This window comes from Melopsittacus undulatus, chromosome 3 (assembly GCF_012275295.1).
Source record: "Melopsittacus undulatus isolate bMelUnd1 chromosome 3, bMelUnd1.mat.Z, whole genome shotgun sequence".
Lineage (NCBI taxonomy): Eukaryota > Metazoa > Chordata > Aves > Psittaciformes > Psittaculidae > Melopsittacus > Melopsittacus undulatus.
The window spans coordinates 27,497,132-27,516,645 of NC_047529.1; the positions used below are offsets into that span (position 1 = coordinate 27,497,132).

Consider the following 19,514-nt stretch of genomic DNA (forward strand, 5'->3'; position numbering starts at 1 on the left):
AAAACCCTGCCCCTGTAGTTGCAATATGCTACTGACTTTTGTTTCTCATACCCTGAGGCAGGCATAACCCCTAAGTCACCCTTTTCCTCTATGAAAGCTCTGACTCCATAGCTGTCATATGGAGCTGATCAATACCTGACTGACCTGCAGTGTACACAGCTACACATGGCTACTGTGCAACATGGGAGACAATATTGCTGGCACACTACAGATTCTGCCACCTAACTGAGCCAAATGGCTTCAGGGAGAAGACAGGCACCAAGCCAGTCAGCTGAGCCAAGAGAACAGCATGCCTGGGCATGCACTGACACGGAACTCTAAGTGTTTCTGGATGCTTATGTACTCAAAACAACCAATTTCAATTTTTGTGAATCACACTGCTAACACCAAGCACTAATTTCCATCTAAGATCATTTATGAATTTCAGTGATTTACCAAAGGACATTTATTTTGATTTTATATGTTATTTAAGCTTCTAACTTTTACAAGATTAGGTCTCAGGGTCATTTTTTACCATGTATCATGGGTATTGATAACATACCCAGCACAGGGTACTTTCCTGTACCTCCTAAGGAGCAAGATGCAATTCTCTTTCTTACATAAAACATTACAGTATTCGGTAAAACCAGGATCCACTCCCTCTTTAGTAGTCTGCAGCAGAGTAAATCCATATGCCCAACAGATGCTAGCAGGAATTAAATTACATTGGATACCTTTGCAGCCTGGGGTAGCTCTCCCCATGCCCAGTGCATGTGGGGATTATTCTTCAGCCCACTTCTGTCCGTAGGTTTACTGACTAATTCTGAGTCACTTTTAGGAGTAGGAGGGCGTGAACCTGATGGGCTGAAGAAAACCAAACAAAAAATATTACAAAACCAAAAGTAACCACAACACATTAAGCATTTTCCAAACTGATATCCCCAACACAAAGCACTGGAGATCTAAATAGCCATTAGCCAACTGAAAATGTAAAAGCATGGAAAGAGAGTTTAAACAGTTCAGGATCCTCTCAGACTGGCATTCAGAGGTCTCATCCATTTTTTATTAAGTGCTGTCACAGAAGCAGGATTTGAGAAGCTGAAAGAGATGAAACAGGACTACTGGACCTGAACATTTCAGGAGGGTTTTGTGTGGAAGAAGTACAGGGATGGTACCAGCAGCAGCAGATGAATAGATGTTAGTATTGTTATAATGGATGCAAAGTGCAGAAATTACTCGCATGAGCAAGACATTTTAACCTGATTAAGTAATAAATTAGTCTAACGAATCCAGCTGATTACTTCCTTCTACTAAATTGCTTAGTTCTAGCCTTGGACACAAGTTTATAGAGAAAGCTGTACAACAGCAGAGCTGTACAAAGATTCTGAGTTCTTTCAGTTCAAAAAAGTTTAACTGTTTGCTTTGCTGACTACTTAATAAAAATATTTAATAATCAGTAAATTATTAGTTTATAACATATATGTAATGTGGTAAAGTCAACAATGTGCTAGCAAGTCACATTTTTCCTTTTGTTCTTGAATTAGTGAATCAGTATTTATTTATATTCTCATTATCTACTCTGCCTGTAATGCTGTATGTGTGTATGTTAATACCAGGCAGTTTTGCCCTGAGTGCCCTGAAGATGCCTCTTGCTGCGAAAGGCTGTCCAATGGTCCATGCACATGTCTGCTTTACTGGTTCTGAGTATATACAGCCACAAGTAGGTTAGGATTAGGGTAAGCATCTCAACACCAAAATATTACCCACTGTCCCAAAACAAAGTAGAAAAAATGCCACTATCTGCTGAACTTTTGACACAAACACAGTGGCGACATCTTAAGTCTCATTCTACAGATACTACTTTTCTATACAATAAAAAGTGAGGATTTAGTAGTAACAAACGGTTAGATCTTTAGAATTTTTTTTCAGTTGATTTCTCCTTGTAGATTAGTGTATAAATGTGAATACAACCTTCGAGTAGACTAGAATTATCATTGCAATGTCATCTTGATTTGAATGGCCCACGTCCAATCAGGCTGCAAACATGCAGCCACAAGGCAAACAGGGATAAATTATTTTGTATATAAAAATATTACAGCATTCTCATTCCTTATATCATCCAGGGCATAAAATGGAATTTTCTATGCCATCAACACACATTAATACAGGGTTAGTGGCCTCCTGATGGGAGCTGTAATGGAATTACAGAGAAATAACCTTTTCTTTTTCTTCATAAGCCACATTGTTGTTTAACACTCCACACCTACTCTCTCCAACTAACTTTCTTCTAGAACACCAACAGTAATCTCTGTAGTTTATGGACACAGATAGCCAATTATGCCTACTACAGTCCTGTTTGTATTCTTCCTGTTTGTAAAGTTCTGCTTCTATATGTAATGCCAGATGTCATCTCCTTTACCCACACTGGGACTATTTTGGCTGCTGTTCATTTCATACCATTGCCACCAAAGTAAAATAAGACTGAAGACTTAATAAAGCTCACAACGCCATTCCTTTAGTTTTATTTTTAAACTCAATTAGGTCAAATTAAATCGCAAATTAATGTTATACATACACTAGGGGTCAGAAAGTCTGAACACCAAGGCTGTGCAGGATTTGTAATCCAGTGAGAGTAGTCTGCAAATCATGCTAAAAATGGGCTTTTTATTCCTTACATAAGCAACATGTTTGTCTTGGACTGAACTATGCCTTGCAATGCCCCTGTCCTTAGAATGGTCACTGACCCAGCCCAGCTGAAATTCTCTTCCCTTATGTAGATTGCTGTGATAATTCCAGATTTAACTAGAGCCACCCTTCCTGTCCACAATGCACAAGAAGGTAAACTTCAGTTCAGTCATTTAGATCAGCATATCTGATTCACATCCCATAAATGCTGGATATTCGTGTCACAGTCCTATGTATTCCTTAACCACTATGATTGCAATTAATGTAATCCAATGTCAAGAATACAGAACTTGACCTGTAGTTGGCAGTTCTGCAATAGAAAACCACACTGATCTTTGCAGTGTTTCCCACTGAAAGCTAAGAGAGTCCTGAGAAAGCAGCAGTGTGACCTGAGAAAAAGTCCAGTCCTGACTGATGCCAAATAAACTGGGAAAAGATAGAAGGAAAGTGACCTATCTCATGTACATGTCACAACAGCTGAGAACCTCTGAAGCTCCTTTGAGGTGGCCATAGTAGGACTTCTTATTTCACATCAAGGAGAACAGTTGTATACACAGCTGAAGTGCTGTAACGTCCTCTCTGTGTATCTAGACTGCAGGACAGGTGAACACTATAGCAAAGTTCATGGAGCCACCCAGAGCACATCACTGAACCATCCCAACCTGTGTACTTGCCTATATTGCCATGAAAAACACTAAGGAGAACAGTCTTGAATGTCCCAGGATCTCACCTTGATTGGTAATGCAACATTATCAATCAGGTAATGGTCAGGTTAAAGAGGGCAGATCTAGAAGCTGGCAAAAACTTCAAGATCATCAGTTTGATGCAGCCTTATGCACCTAGTATGGCATCTCTGCTGAGATAAGCAAAGAACAATTTAGCCTGATATATTACTCAAAGCTTCCACAGCATTAATGGAGAATTGTACAGGTCATATTCAGACATCTACTTTAAATTTTTCAACTGAGTTGCTGTGATTTCTGTCCACTCACTTAATGGAGACAAAGGGCCTGGCTGCAGAATCTTGAGACATCTCAAATTTAAGATATCATCAAAAGTGTCTGCATCCACTTACAGCTCTGTAGAAGAGAGTCTACAGTCAGAAGAATCCTACACTACAGCAAAGTAGTATGCCTTATCAGTTGTGTCATCTTTACTCTGATACTCCCCCCCTGCAAAGACTTCCCCACCCACACACCAGGGAACAATGGCAGAGAAGATAGATCTCTTCTGGTACTGGGGTTCTCCCACTCCAAGTTTTGTACTCCTTACCGCTCACTTCATCTCCAAGATCTCTGTTCTGCTTTTACTTTCACAACCTATGCACAAGCAAACAAGTCAGAAAAGCCATGGAATAAAAATGTCCTTAAAATATACACTGACTATAAAATGCCACATAGAAATGCCAGTCTTCACAGGAATGTAAGTTTTCACTAGCTAAATTCTTCCCTTCTTCTTTCAACTTCAATTTTAATCCAGGTTTTCATTGGCCTGATTTTATATTGGCCATCCTCAACAGATGATTCATCAAGGTAATTTACCTCCAGTCAATGCCCACAAGGAAGCAAGCAGAGGAAGTGTTTCTTACAAGGTGCCTGGGTTAGCAATAAGCACAGCAAGAAGTTCAATGAAGTTCACATATTATTAATGTCTTTAAAGGATTTAAAAAGGAAAAGAGGAAGGACAACTGTTCTACCTGAAAAAAAAGTGAGAAGATTGTTGAGGACAAGAGTTAGGTAGGCCTCTGTCTGCTGGAACAGCGAGAAGAGAGGTTTGCCCTGTGCAATCTATAGGCTTACTGGACAGCACAGCATGTTGGTACAAAGAAAAACACGGTGTCATTATTCACAAGTGCTGATTAACACTTAGCTCTTTATGCATTAGCTACATGAATGCTGAATTTACATCTAGAGCTTTCAAAATCCAGAATACAGCACTCTAAAAACAAACAGAACATACAGCTCAAAAAGGCATCAAAGGGGCAGGGTACTGACATATGCCATCACCAAACTGGTGAAGCTAATCATATTAAGCTTTATAGTCAGTGAGGACAGTTTCTCCCAGAATGCAATTCAAAACATTTCAATTAAGCCCCTGCTCTGATTACATTGCCCCTCAAATACACAGACAGTACATTAAAATTAGACTTCTTAGAATAATGTCTTGTGAATATTGCTCCACTCAGTAGAGGATGGAGGATGTGGGGCACATGTGCACAGGAGCACATAAACACACAGATTTCATTGGAATTATAATGCAGTGCACATTCGGCAAAAAACTGTCCCCCTCTGACAGTGTTCCACAGACACAAGAGAGTCAGTCCAAACTGATCTGTTCTGACATCAAAGGTATACACACACACATAAATACACATACAGGAAAGAATAAGAACAAGCATATTTCTGTATGTGTTCTTTTCACACAGTAAATATTACTTGGGTAATATTTAGAGCCTTGGGTGACATGGTTTAGTGGGAGGTGTCCCTGCTCATGGCAGGGGGGTTGGAGCTGGATGATCTTAAGGTCCTTTCCAACCCTAACTATTCGATGATTCTATGATTACATGTCTATTTAACTGTGCAATTCAATAAATTAGCTTTGAAAGGGACACAAAAAGCTCATATGCATTTACATCAACTACAGCCTTGAAAGTTCTTAAAAGGATTACACCCGAAGTACTATAGATTTATATACAGACATTCACTGAAGTCCTTACAAGGTGTGTGCATCAGGCAAAGATTCAGGTTTCACAAAATATTCATCCTCTCTATAATATTTCTACACAAATAGTGACATTAACAGATAGAAACATTCTTCAAAATTTATTGGCCTGCATTTGTACGTATGCATTTGTTGAACCAAGGACAAAGCTAACACGAATTTTTTGAACACTACCTGATTTCAAATACAGAAACCATTCATCTAGTAGTTGACACTGACCATGCTTGATACCACTATTTTCAGTAAGACTTTGTATAGCACTAACCTATAAGACTTTAATGGAAAGAGGAAGATTATTTGAACTGTACTAACAGAAAAAGTACCTTTGAACAGGTGACCATTCCCCATCTGAATGAGGGTAAGATGAAGACTGAGAAAACATAGAAGCTGCAGGAGCCTTCATGTCAGATACCTCATCAAGACACACATCTGGAACAGGGATTCTAGGTATAGGGAAAGACATGACATTTAAAAACCATACTTAATAACTAACTGTCATATACTTCAGACAACAAAAAAACCCTACTGTAGAGAAGAATCAGTATAACCTAAACTAAAAGGATATAGACAAATATTATCTGATTGACACCTTTTAGTTCACAGCATGATGGAGGATTGTTCTTATGTTTTCTATGTAATTTTTGTTATTTTGTTCCCAATGGCTTTCTAGCCTAAAGCTTTTTCTTATAGACACATGTTCATCAGCCATGTGTACCAACTTAAATAGAAATTACTGTTGGAAGGCATGGAATGGAACATTAACCCAGCATCAGGTTTCCATTATATATCTCAGTTCCACCATTATACCGTGAATTGTCCAATGGCTCTTTTTCCTCCTCTGAGCTAATCTCTATCGGAAACATGTCTTCATCTTCTGACGTGTCTCCATTGTCTTCTCTTTTTAAGCTGTCTATTTTATGGGTAGACTTTCTCCTCTTCTTCCTCCTTTTTTTCACAGAGCTACAGACTGGAGATGTTTCAGTAGAAAGCTGGGATCCATGGGCTTGGGGTGTTACTAGTGAGGATCCACTGGTGTCCAGGTTTCTTATCCTGTCTATGGAGTTCCTCTTCAGCTGAGCTTCCATTAAAGCAGTTCCCTCAGACATAATGGGAGATGTGGAGAGATGATGAGGAATTATCTCCTGAGGAAGAAAAAATCCAAACCATGCTATATATTAGTTCCTCCACCAGTCATAAATCTGGTTCTAAAATATATTCACAATTGCCAAAATCTAAGTGAATTATTCCTCAGAAAAGTAATAAAGATTAGACACTTGGATGCCCACTATGATTCTATAGCATATGGAAACTGTTCCACAGATGCATCTCCTTAGACAAGCCAGGAACAGTATCTGTAATAAAGAGGATCCTCTGAGCATCTCATTGGCCTCATTATGGCATGAATCTCTATCCACCTGATGCTACATACAGAGCAGAAACAAAATCCTAATTTATAACCTGAACATTTTGTACAAGCTAATTCTTCACAACTCAGATAACTCAGGTAACAGTCAGCAGTCGATAACTTTGAAGTCATAAGTTTATAACTTAATCACATATATACATCTCTAGATACTCAAGCAAAACTCCTAGCTATTTTCAGTCACCAAATAACCAATTACCACACAGATTATCAAATATAAAGATATAGAAATTAATACTGCACATGCACACAGCTCTCACTTAAAACTACTGTCACATTCAATGTGGAATTTGAAAACTCATTCCACTGTGGACAGTGACAAAATTTATTGCGGTTCTCTGATGAGAAAAAGCTGTAGAAAGCTTTTCTTATGGCACATTACATATGGTCACACTAATTTTGAATAGTCCACAACATATATGGACTGATATTTAATCACACAACTCAACAGCAGGCATGCTCACTTCAATATAATTCCACATGAACATGTCTTTGGTGAGTACCAGAATTACTGTGTGCACAGATGTTTACACGTGTGTGCACTTCTACTGGCATTCTGCTGAGTGTTTATGTTCAGAGATTTCTGCAAAAAACAGGTCATTGACATATAAACCTCTGTTGTACACACCTTTGAGCATGTGAACAACGTACACATTACTTCTGCTCACACACTGGCATGAACATACTTCTCAGTTATGTGATTATCTTCTTTAGATTTTTCCAAATCTCAGCAACCCAAAAAACTGCACAGTATTGAATTTCCACAACAGAAAACTGTCCAGAAACTTTGGAACTATATTATGGGTAGAAGTGTATTTTTCAACAAAAATTCCTAAATTCAAAAGTGACTCTGAAAAACAGGCATCGAATTTTTGACAACTTTAAATTAGTTTTGACTTTTACCTGGTTGTTATCCATCTCCTGCACAAAAAAAGCCTCTCCATTGTCTCCTAATTTCATGTGCAAGTCTACAGCTTCTCCATTAATTTCTATGTCAACCTGGAAGAAAATAAATATGTTTTCATATGAAAAGAAAGTTCTTTTTGATACACAGATCCTGTTCAGCCATTCTACCACTGTCACTGGGCAAATGCTTCTCAGGGAAGTGTAGGAAACCTTATAATAGCAAAATAGTGAACTTCTTTTCTTCTCACCACTTCACAAGGTCATCAATTGTCAAAACGTTTTCCTTACTTATTCAGCTCATTGCTGTCTTGTTCTTCTGCTCCGGAAGGTTTATAGTCATTATATAAAGCCCTCAATCTTCTAAAATTTAAATCTGAATGCTTCATTCGCCACACAAGTCTTTTTGCTTTTTTAATTCAAAGCTTAATTTTGAATTGTGTAAGAAGTACTTCCACATGCAAACTCCTAATATGCTGTCTCCATTAAACAGGCTTCTCTTCACACCATGGAGAGCACAAATAAGAAAAAATGTCCTACATTCTCTACACAATTTATGCATCTATTTCTTCCACGCATTTATCTCACTGCTATACAGCCCCAACTATTTCCATTTCTTCTCAGGAGGATCTCCTTCTTTGCCCATAACTGTTCTTGCCATCAACTCCATTTTCACTCAAGTTTGTTTGGTATTTTTGAGGCTTGGATAAGTCTATATTAATGTTACATTTCAGGACACAGAACATTACTGACATAGCAACATTTTCAACTTTTACCCATCCTAAATATTGGACTCCCTTTCTGATTTATGTAGCATTTGAACAATGTCCATGATGACATTAGGATCTTTCCACTGAACAACTATAAGTACATTCTAGATTATATGTAGTTACAAATTGTTTCCCAAAATAATCTGTCACACATCACTCACTGGCAACTTCACATCTGACATCATATTGCCAGGTTATTCAGTGTGGTTACACTTATTTAGAGGTCCTTGCTGCTTTATCTAGTTTCAATTAACCTCAACATTCTGTTATCTGAAAACACTACTTCATTATTACCCTCCTTTTTGTAACTATTATTGAAGATGTTAAACAAAGGGGTCTTAACCCACAGTCACTAATGAGATCTAGTATAGGGCCAAATCAGCACATTCAAATTTTTGCTTTCTGAAAATAAAACTTACAAATGTCATTCTTGTTTTGTTTTTGCAATAGCCAAAGTCTCACAAATTATGCTATGAAACAGAAAAATCAGTAACAACCATTTTAATTGAACTTTGCCTCAATCTGACCACTTTATAAAGAGTGTCTAAAAAAAACCTTGAGTAGCACACCACAGAACATTCAGTAACTTTCATGCCATTAAAGACAACCCACAGACAGAACATATCAAAATTCTCCATTTTCTTACCACTTTCTCCCTAGAACGTAGAACTCCCATTTTGCCAAAGCGAACATGGAAAGGAGAACACTGAAGATTTCCATCTGGTTGACATACAACAATTACATCTATACATCCTGACAATGTGGCTGGGTTTAGTCCTTTATAAAGCTCCTTCACAGTTACAAACACTTGTCCTGCTAACTGTCCCACGTAATTCATGGTTTGGACCTGCAAGGTAAAAGATAGAATAGCAAGATTTTAATCTCTACTCTATATTTTAGATACATTTGACAGATGGAGATTCCAGCAGTGGGATATTCTTCTGTTTCACAAATTAACAAGATCACACAGAATCGGGACTTCCCACCTAATTTATTTACAGCTGATGCGTGTTTGTAAAGAGCTATTCAAAGACAAAAGCAAAAGAGACCTCGCAAGTAAGAGAATTGTAACAGCTTTCAAAAAGTTCATAAAAACCTGTTGCATTCAAAACCACTGTCAGACTTTTAGACTCTGCAGCTCATAATTGCCTCCAATTGTCTCTGAAGAGAAAAGCACTGCTTCCAAAATAACATCTCCTCCTACCATTTATTTTGCCATCAAGAACAAATACAGTTTTCTCATGTATTTCTACAGGCTTTTAAGAGCAGGGCAAGTGAATGGGTTTTAACAGATCTAATTTTCCACTACACTCAAGTCAAAGACTATTCTCCCACTTTACGGGACTTCTCCCGTTAAAAGACTATTATAATGCATACACACAATAGATACACATTAAGGTTTGATAAGCAACCTTCAAACCAGAGCAGCTGAACTTTAGAGTGCTTCCTAATGAAACTTTACTGCTCTTGTTTTTTAAACCAACCTTTTAGTAACAGCGGGTTTATTGAAAATAAGGCATATGCTGATGGTTGAAGTGATTGGCTTTATCTTCTTGCTCTTTGATTTAATTAGCATTTAGTTTCCTAATTCTACTTGGTTAATGCACATCCTGTTTATGATCCATTAATACACTGAGCCCCCTAGGTGAGACAGCATGCATACTTAGACTTACTTCAAAGTTAAAAAGTCATCTAAGGGCTTTCAAAATACAAATGAATTTAAGCAGATATCTTCCCAAATAGTACATATTTTAAGGACTTCAAGTGTTTATTGTTTTCATTATTTTTCCAATACCTCTTGAAGATTCTAAGATACTGATTTCAGCATTGTGCACTCAGAACATATACCTCACATACAAGTTCTTTGCTAGGCTGTACTCCATGACCTGGACATCAATAAAAGAGACACTTGCAGGGAAGGCAACACTAAAACTCCCATTGATGGTGATGAGAACAGAACTGAGCTCAGAGTCTGAGAGACAGTCACTGCACTGAGTTGTGTGGCATGTGTTAACCAGCATCATCTGCTACAATAGGGACTCTCTTTCAGCTGAGTTCTCTCATAAACAACAAAAATGCTATAAAAATGAAATGCTGCAAGAATAGCTAATTTTTTTCACTGTGATTTACACTTACAAAAAACTATAAAAAAAAAGACAGTGAAAGCATTAGAGTAAAAAATTCTAAAGTTAGGAAATGCTATAATTAAGGCTGGTCTCTTCATGCATAGCTATTCTAATTAATTAATGATCACTTGTGTTTTGTTTTGTTTTTTTTTTCAAAAGGATGTACTGAAACTTCCCTTTCTTCTATTTCTATTGCAATACACAGGTACCGGAACACAAACAATGCTCCCAGGAAGATTTATTTATGTTCTTTTGAAGTTTATGATAATTATCACTACATTGCCCCTGAAAAGCAATGATGGTTTCCCTATCTGATAACTGGGAAGACGAATCACAAAAAGACTAAGATTAAAACTAGGCACTAAGTTTGGAAACCAAAGAAACCTTTTGGAAGTATTTAGCTTACAAGATGTTGTTGTGGTTTAACACCAGCTGGTGACTAGGCCCCACACAGCTGCTTGCTTGCTCCCCTGCCCCCCAGTGGGATGAGGGAGAGAACTGAAGGGTAAAAGTGAGAAAACTCTTGGGTAAGGATAAAGACAGCTTAATAGGACAGAAAAGGAACAAAATAATAATAATGATAAAAGAGAGTATACCAAAGAAGTGATGCACAATGCAACTGCTCACCGCTTGCTGACCAATGCCCAGCCTGTTCCCGAGAAGCAGCTCCTGGTCAGCTTTCCCCCCAGTTTATATACTGACCATGATGCCATATGGTATGAAACATCCCTTAGGTCAGCTGGGGTCAGCTGTCCTGGCTGTATCCCCTCCTAATTTCTTGCGCCCTCCCTAGCCTTCTAGCTGGCAAGATGTGAGAAGCTGAAAAGTCCTTTACTTAGTATAAACACTACTTAACAATTAAAAACATCAGTGTGTCATCAACATTATTCTCAGACTAAAGCCAAAAAACAGCACTGTAACAGCTACTAGGCAGAAACCTAACTCTGCTCCAGGCAAAACCAGGAGAGATGTTAACTAATGAAAGAATAATCCCTAAATACTGTTTGGAGAAGCGTTTCTGCACAGCCCTCAATTCAGGCATCTAGAAAGTGCCACCCACTGGAAAGTCAACACATGAAAACTTCATGGCAGAAAGAGCAGTTATATTCAGTTCTCCAGCATTCACTCAGTATTAGCACTTCTGGGGCTCTATTATATATTAGAAACATGCCTTCCTGAATGCAAATCTAGTGGTAAGCTCTTTCATAGGGAACTGCACTTGAAATGCATGCCGCACCCTATGCTGCTCACAGAACAACAGGCTGGCACAGATAACTGGAGGCAACATGGCCCAAAGGGTGGCCAGCTTCAACCAGGTTGCCCATCACCTTGGTCCTGTCAAGTTCTCAAAGTCTTCAAGGACGGAGATTTCTCAGCCCTCCTGCTCCTATGTTTGCTTGTCCTCACAATGAAAATTTTCTTCCCAACACCTAATCTAAAATTCCCATGTTGCAACTTGTGCCTGTTGCCTCTTGTCCTACCACTGTGTACCTCTCAAATTCCAACTGTTTCCTCCGTACCCCACAAGAGGTAACTGAATACCCTCAAGACCGAACAAAACTAGCTCTCCCAGCCTCCACTCATAAGCCATAAACTCTTAGCCCCCTAATTATCTTGGTGGACATCATCTGACCTCTTCAAAAAGCTGGCACCAAACAGGCACAGACCTAAGTTCAGAAGTAAGTCTCCAGGGTGACAGATGAAAGCAAACTTTTAAAATTATCCTTTTGCTTTGGAAAAATACTTCCGTTTGTACTGGGGATTTTTCTAACCCAAAGCACAGTAAGACAATACATTTCTCACTGAGCTAAGATTAAGCTGAAAGATGGCTACAATCAGAATTACATGGTGTAGTTCGCCACAGTCAATGCTTGGTCTGCTGAAGCAACAAAATTTCTAGGTGTGAAACAGCCACAACTTTCTTGGTGGGGAAGCAGTTACTGAGATCATACATACACCCCACTGTTCAGGAGAGTTAAGGGCAAACAATACAAACACGAGCACTCACACTCTTAGCAAGTTACATCATCCACCAGATCTTCTAAACTCCTAATCAGTGAATTTTGCAACTACCCTTGCTCACAAGAAATCTTAGCTGCACAGCCTGCTCTGTCTTAGGTCACAGAGATTATTTTTAAACTTGTGAATTAAAAGTTAGACACCATCTTCAGGCTCTGAGGCCAACTGGCAGAGCACAGCTTGCTCCCATATAGTGAAAATCCTTCATCCCTTAAAAAGAAAGTGACATATTCAAGCTGTCAGCTGGTGACAGACACTCCTTTCAAGCTGGGCTGAACCTGGCCTGTGCAATAAAAACACTGTGGAATTAAAAGGCAGACTAGAAGACTAATCACATATCTAATCACACGACTAATCATGGCAGTCAGGTGAAGTTGCTGACACTGGAAAAAGGAGAATATAACCCCATTTTCAAGAAGGGGAAAATGGATGACCCGGGGAAGTACAGAGCAGTCAGTCTCACTTCTGTGCCCAGCAAAATCTTGGAAAGCATGCTAACGCACATGCAAAACAGCAAGGTGCTTGGTGACAGCCAGCATGGCTTCACTAGGGGAAAATCCTGCCTGACCAAAGTGGTGGCCTTCTATGACAGGGCTATGGAAATGATGGACAGGGGTAGAGCAGTTGACATCATCTACCTGGACTTGTTCAAAGTGTTCAACACTGTCCCACACAACATCCTTGTCTCTAAATTGGAGAGACATCAATTTGATAGGTGGACCACTCAGTGGATAAAGAACTGGCTGGATGGCAGCATGCAAAGAGTTGTGGTCAATGGCTCAATGTCCAGCTGGAGACCAGTAACAAGTGGTGTCCCTCAGGGACCGGTGTTGGGATTGGTCTTATCTTTGTCGGTGACATGAACAGTGGGATTGAGTGCGATCTCAGCAAGTTAGCTGATGACACCAAGCTGTGTGGTTTGGTTGAAATGCCGGAGGGAAGGAATGCCATCCAGAGGTACCTTGACACACTTGTGAGGTGGGCTGATGCCAACATTATGAAGTTTAACCATGCCAAGTGCAAGGTCTTACACCCGGGTCAGGGCAATCCCAGGCACAGCTACAGGTTGGGCAGAGAAGAGATTCAGAGCAGCCCTGCAGAGAAGGACTGGAGGGTGGTGGTCGATGAGAAAATGAACATGAGCCGGCTTCAGTGTGTGCTTACAGCCCAGAAAGCCAACTGTATCCTGGGCTGCATCAAAAGAAGTGTGACCAGCAGGTTGAAGGAGGTGATCCTGCCCCTCTGCTCTGCTCTCGTGAGGCCTCATTTGGAGTACTGTGTGCAGTTCTGGTGCCCTCAATATAAAAAGGATATGGAACTGTTGGAACAAGTCCAGAGGAGGGCCATGAGGATGATCAGGGGACTGGAGCACCTCCCATATGAAGACAGGCTGAGAAAGTTGGGGCTGTTCAGCCTGGAGAAGGCTGCTTGGAGACTTCATAGCAGCCTTCCAGTATCTGAACGGGGCCTATAAGGGATGCTGGGGAGGGACTCTTCATTAGGGGCTGTAGTGACAGGACAAGGAGTAACAGGTTAGAACTTAAATAGGGGAAGTTTACACTGGATATACGGAAGAAATTCTTTACCGTTAGGGGTTGAGGCACTGGAATTGGCTGCCCAAGGAAGTTGTGAATGCTCACAACTGGCGGTGGTCAAGGCCAGGTTGGACAGAGCCTTGGGTGCCATGGTTTAGCGTGAGGTGTCCCTGCCCATGGCAGGGGGGTTGGAACTTGATGATCTTAAGGTCCTTTCCAACCTTACCTATTCTATGATTCTATGAGTCTATATACTCCACTTCCTCAGGAAACTAAAGATGGTTTTATATTTCAAATATAGGGAACAAAAGACGCTGTAGTTAAAATGGAGGAGAGTTCACAAACTGGACTCTGATGGATGTAGGCCCTTTATCCTAACTTTTATAAATGCCAACTAAAGCTGAGGTTGTTTGGAGTTTGAGGTTTGTAAGTTTACACTCCGAACCTAAAGTCAGTCCATTCTATGTCAGTACTCCAGGAAACCAACATTCTTCAAACCCCAGAGAGACTGCATGTGGTTTTGCATGTGGCAGTTTACTCTGGCCACTCCAAGAAGTCTTTCACTTACTAACCAGGCAGCAGCAACTTCAGCAGTAAATATGAGTTTACGTCACAGGTTAAACACTCAGTGCCTGCCCGTTAATTATACTGAATTTAGTAAAAGTCTTGCTCTCATACCATGCTTGTGGAAATAGCATATAGCATTTTTTTGCTGCTGGGAAAATTCAGAACCCTTTTGATCTAAGCTTGCAGCAAAGAGGAACAGTCTGTACTGCTCCTGTCAGGATTTTCAAATGGCCTGACTTCTTTTCTTTGCCAGGAGACACTCCACAGCTTTACTTTATGCATCTATAATGAAATTAAAAGCATTTTCTAGTGCAATTTTTAATGTCAAATTAAGTAGCAGCACCTGCCAGGAGCCTCAGAAAATTTCCAACTCCTCTGATTGTTAGAGACAGCAGTCATTTTTCAGAATTGATCATCTCATGGAAAAACTTAAATGAAATAACAAATGCAAACTAACTAAATTAAATAATAAATAAATAATACATGAAAAATTAATAGCTAGGTGTTCCCACTACTTAACTGATTTATTAACTTAGCAAAGATTGACTTAACAAAGTTAATTGCTTACAGTCCTGCTCTACTGGACATCACAGTAATATCAAATGCTCTGTCATCTAGCTAATCCACATCTTTCATACAGGTACACCAGACTATGTCCTAATTCCAGTGAAAAAGGTAGCAATTATACCCTTCATGGCCCATTTTTTTACTGCCGAGCTCCCTATTTACCTACAAGATTCCCACACAGTCTTGGGCAAGATACTAAGGCTTAGATTTCAGAGGATGTTTCACTCCCATTGGTTTCACGCAGGGTCTATCACTGTGGCTACATCTCAACTGCAGCGTGCCAAGTTCATCAGAGTGAGACACAGACAAGCACATTCCTTGCATATTCTTTTTTTCTGGGAAAGGAAACCTGGGCACATGACCTGGAAAGGAATCATAGGCAGCCATGACCCTGATTTGCACAGTTTGTTGAGGGAGAACTCCAGAGCATTCTGCTGAGCAGTGTGACTGCGGTTGATCTGTAAATAGGAGGGTAAACTATGTCTAAACCTAAGTATGCTCCATCCCTGGCGGCGTTCAAGGCCAGGGTGGACAGAGCCTTGGTGACATGGTTTAGTGTGAGGGTGTCCCTGCCCATGGCAGGGGATTTGGAACTAGATGATCTTAAAGTCCTTTCCAACCCTAACTATTCTATGATTCTATGACCACAATTTTGCCAGGCTTCCCCACAGTCACAGTGGCATGTGACAGACACATTCCTGCAGGTGATTTGACAATACATCTGGTCAATCAAGAGATAGGTAGAATTCACTTGTACATCCCAGATCAGAAAGTAACATGCAACATGTGGGTGGCTCAACATCAGAATTAAGAACATTTCGCTTCCTGCCAGCCAAATCTTCAGAAATACATTCAGGTTGGGATTATTCTGGGCTTAATTCTATTAGGAACTATTTGACTCCTATTTCAAGTTAGCCAAGGCCAATGCCAAAAACTGTGACTTCTTAAAATGGCCAGAGAGCCATATGGATCAAATGTCAAACTTATCTTCCAAGCTGCCAGTCCCTCCCAGAACTCACTCACTCACACTCACTCACAGATATGGACTTTGATCATGAGATGACTATTCACTTGATTCTGGTATTGCATTGTCTTTCAAATAGTTGAAACATTACCTGGTCCACCACTTCACAAAGTCCCTTTATTCTGCCTGTTACAGGTGGAATATTTTCTTGAAAGCAGCTGAAAGCAAAAACTCAGTCTGAAGAGTCAAAACCTGCCTGTAATGGATCTTCATGTTCAAACAGAGGACTAGCCTTCAGTCCCACAGTCAAGGTATTAGACTGACACTGAAAAGAGACCAAGAGAATTATTTCATGGCATTAAGAGTGTACAACCATGGTCCCTCTACCAACCTTCCAATCATATATTCCCAACTCTCCCCAGTCTTGCCCTAGAGTCAGAACTGAAAACTAATACCACTAAAGCCATACAAAAATAATTTCCAGCTGGATCAATGGCATGATCTGACTCACCACATACCCACACAATTGCTAATATCAACTAAAGAGAAGCTGAGAAAGAGTCTGTGGTGGGTGGCACGAGGGACACCTCTTTTGACATTTCAGGCAATCTTGAAATCATGACTCAAGACTTGTCTCTGACAATCTCAAAGGTGTCTGGGGGAACCCAAGACACATTCCCAAATGTGTCCTTCCACACTTCCCTTGATCTCCCTGCACCTTACCTTCCGAACTGTACAGCGCTCTCCTCCTCACAGAGACACTTGGGGGGAATGGACACAGGGGCTGACACCCCTTTGGACCAGTGCTGCATAAACAGCATCAAACTTTACAACAAATTGAAAAAAGTACAAACTGAAAAGTACTAACTGATGCCTGAAACTGAAAAGCATTTGAATTACATGGAGAATATATGGTAGATCATGTACTGTGCTGCCCTATGCTACTGTTCTGATGTCAGAGAAAGAACATAAATTACAGTGGAAGCACAGCAATAACTCTATGCTGATACCTCATGTGACCTGGCAAACTTGCCTTCACTGGGATCAGAAGGCAAATTTGTTTGTTAAGCTGTAACTTTATATTTTCCACATTCTCACAGTTTAAAGTAAGCTCTTACTGTATTTCAACTGGTTTTTATATTTGCTGTGTGTTATGTGTGTTCACAGATAAACAAATGTGTGCACCTGCACATCCTCAGGTATGGAAAAGGGTGAAAGACTAAAACTTGCTTATCTCCCTTACAAACAGAAGCTACCAAGTCTGGTAAGCAGATATTATCAGGTACTCTATATTCCACATTAATGAATTGGAGCTGTCAGAAAAGCAGAAACTATCTAAAGCAATCAGAAGCTATTTTCATGGCTTTATGCCATGCATAATAATGTTGAGTCTTTCCCATCTTATTTCCTTCACTGTCTCCCCACTTTAACTTATTTTCATAGAATTAGGTTCATTTTACAGTAATAGAAGTATACCCATCTGACTTCTAGCTAGGTTGTGTATGCTAAACATTTGCCTGTATTTGTTTCCTAAGGCAGCAGACACATTGAAAAAGACACCCAGAAAATAAACAAATCACTCCAAAGCATCCTCCAGATCATGAAACAAAACAGAGGTCAATAGATCTGTTGAGGTCAAAGACTACATCTGCAATATCAATGCTGAGATCCTGTTGGTAGTACAGGCCACTACCCAATTCCTTTTTTTTACAGAGATAACACAAATATAGCACAGTTTTGTCTTCTCCTCACTCTCCAAAAGATAAGATCTCTTTTACTTTCTCTTCTTGAAGGTAGAGGAGATAGTCTAATCAAAATAAACAGATGTTTAAGGGAATCCCATAAAAGAAACCCAAATTATCTAAAAGCTTCGTTTCTCATTGAGCAATTGCCCTACTGCCAGCCAGGCTTTGCTCTGCCATTAAATCCCTCTGGTCTGCTACAGCTTTCATTATTCCATCTCAGAGAAAGTATTAGAGAAGCAGTGGTACTCATGCAGCAATTTGCATCAGCAGTTGTCAGCCAAAGGGAGGCAAAATACCACCTCTAACATACGAAGGGTCACTGGACTTCACGATCTCACACAGATCGGCAGGCGAAGGGCCCCCCCACCGACACTCCCCGCAGCTGCCCAGCGCTCGGTACCTCCCTCAGACGATAAACTAGGAAAGCATCAGATTTCCTTTTCCCCTCCAACACCCTACACAAAGCACTGTCAACCCCAGACGAACCCGTGAGCTCCAGAGCTCACTCTCATTCCCAAAAGCCAGGCTCCTGGGCAAGGATAAAGCAGGTGCTGGGGACAGGCACCCGCAGCCCAGCCACGGCCGGCGGGATGCCCAGGCCAGAGGGACCCGCTGCCTCCAGCGGCTCAACGCCCGGCCGGGCAAGCCTGGCCTTCTCTGCTCAGCTCAGCGCCAGGAGCAATCAGAGCGCGAGAGGAAGGGCCGCCCTCTCCCCGCACGCACCGGCGGCACCCACCTCTGCCGCTCCCCGCTTCCCGCAAGCTCCTCTCGCCGTCGCCTTTGTGGTCCCCTCCCACCGCGGCGACAGGGACGCACCCGGCCGCACGGTGGTGCCGCCCCGGAGGAGGGACCGCAGCGCCCGGCGGAGCTGGGCTGCGGGCAGAGGGCGGTCTCTGCCTGACCCGCCTCCCGCCGGGGGAAGGCAGTGGTGGTGAAGAGCGCGGCGGGGAGTGCGGTTCTGGCGGCCGCAGGCTACTGACGGCCGAGGGGCGGGCGGGCAGCTCTGCCACCGCCTCCCCGCGCACCACCGGGGTCGGCAGTTGGTTGGGCCCCGCGCGGCGGCGGTTGGTCGGTGCGGCAACGCTGAGTCAGCGCGGGAGGCGGCGCACTGAGGTGATCCGAGGGCGGCGGCCCTGTCGTCCAGCGGGGCCGCGGCGCCTCTGACGGGGCCACCTCAGGGACCGGCGGGGCCATTGCGCTGCCCGGTGCTGTGCCTTGGCCGGCAAGGAGGTCTGGCAGCTCGGGGTTGTCTGTTTGTTTATTTCAACCATTGCTTCATGCTTGAAATGATGATCACAGAAGGCATTTTTATCAGCTTATTTCAGTTCATGTCAAAGAAGGCATCTTCACTCAGGTTTGTAGATGGGAAAACCAGAGAGCAGCGAAGGGAATTGTTCAACCCAGACTCATGGGCAAGGTCATTAGGAAGCACCAACAGAAGCTGGGGTTCTCCAACCACAGCACTCACAGCCACAGGAGCCACTTCCTTTGCTATGATGTGTTTTATCGA

The 19,514-nt window shown here is 41.4% G+C and overlaps 1 protein-coding gene across 1 annotated transcript in view; it reads right to left on the bottom strand.

Annotated features, from left to right (window-relative positions):
• The window catches only part of LPIN1 (lipin 1), a 47,987-nt gene extending 29,131 nt beyond the window's left edge, over nucleotides 1–18,856 (bottom strand). Inside the window, exons 1-6 of the mRNA XM_031043940.2 lie at nucleotides 18,741–18,856; nucleotides 9,128–9,328; nucleotides 7,712–7,807; nucleotides 6,193–6,527; nucleotides 5,709–5,828; nucleotides 714–843 (exon numbers count right to left, since the gene is read on the bottom strand). Of these exons, the coding sequence (XP_030899800.2) occupies nucleotides 714–843; nucleotides 5,709–5,828; nucleotides 6,193–6,527; nucleotides 7,712–7,807; nucleotides 9,128–9,319 (873 nt within the window). The 5' untranslated portion in view covers nucleotides 9,320–9,328; nucleotides 18,741–18,856. The remainder of the gene's footprint in view (nucleotides 1–713; nucleotides 844–5,708; nucleotides 5,829–6,192; nucleotides 6,528–7,711; nucleotides 7,808–9,127; nucleotides 9,329–18,740) is intronic.
• Between the last annotated feature and the right edge of the window lie 658 nt (nucleotides 18,857–19,514).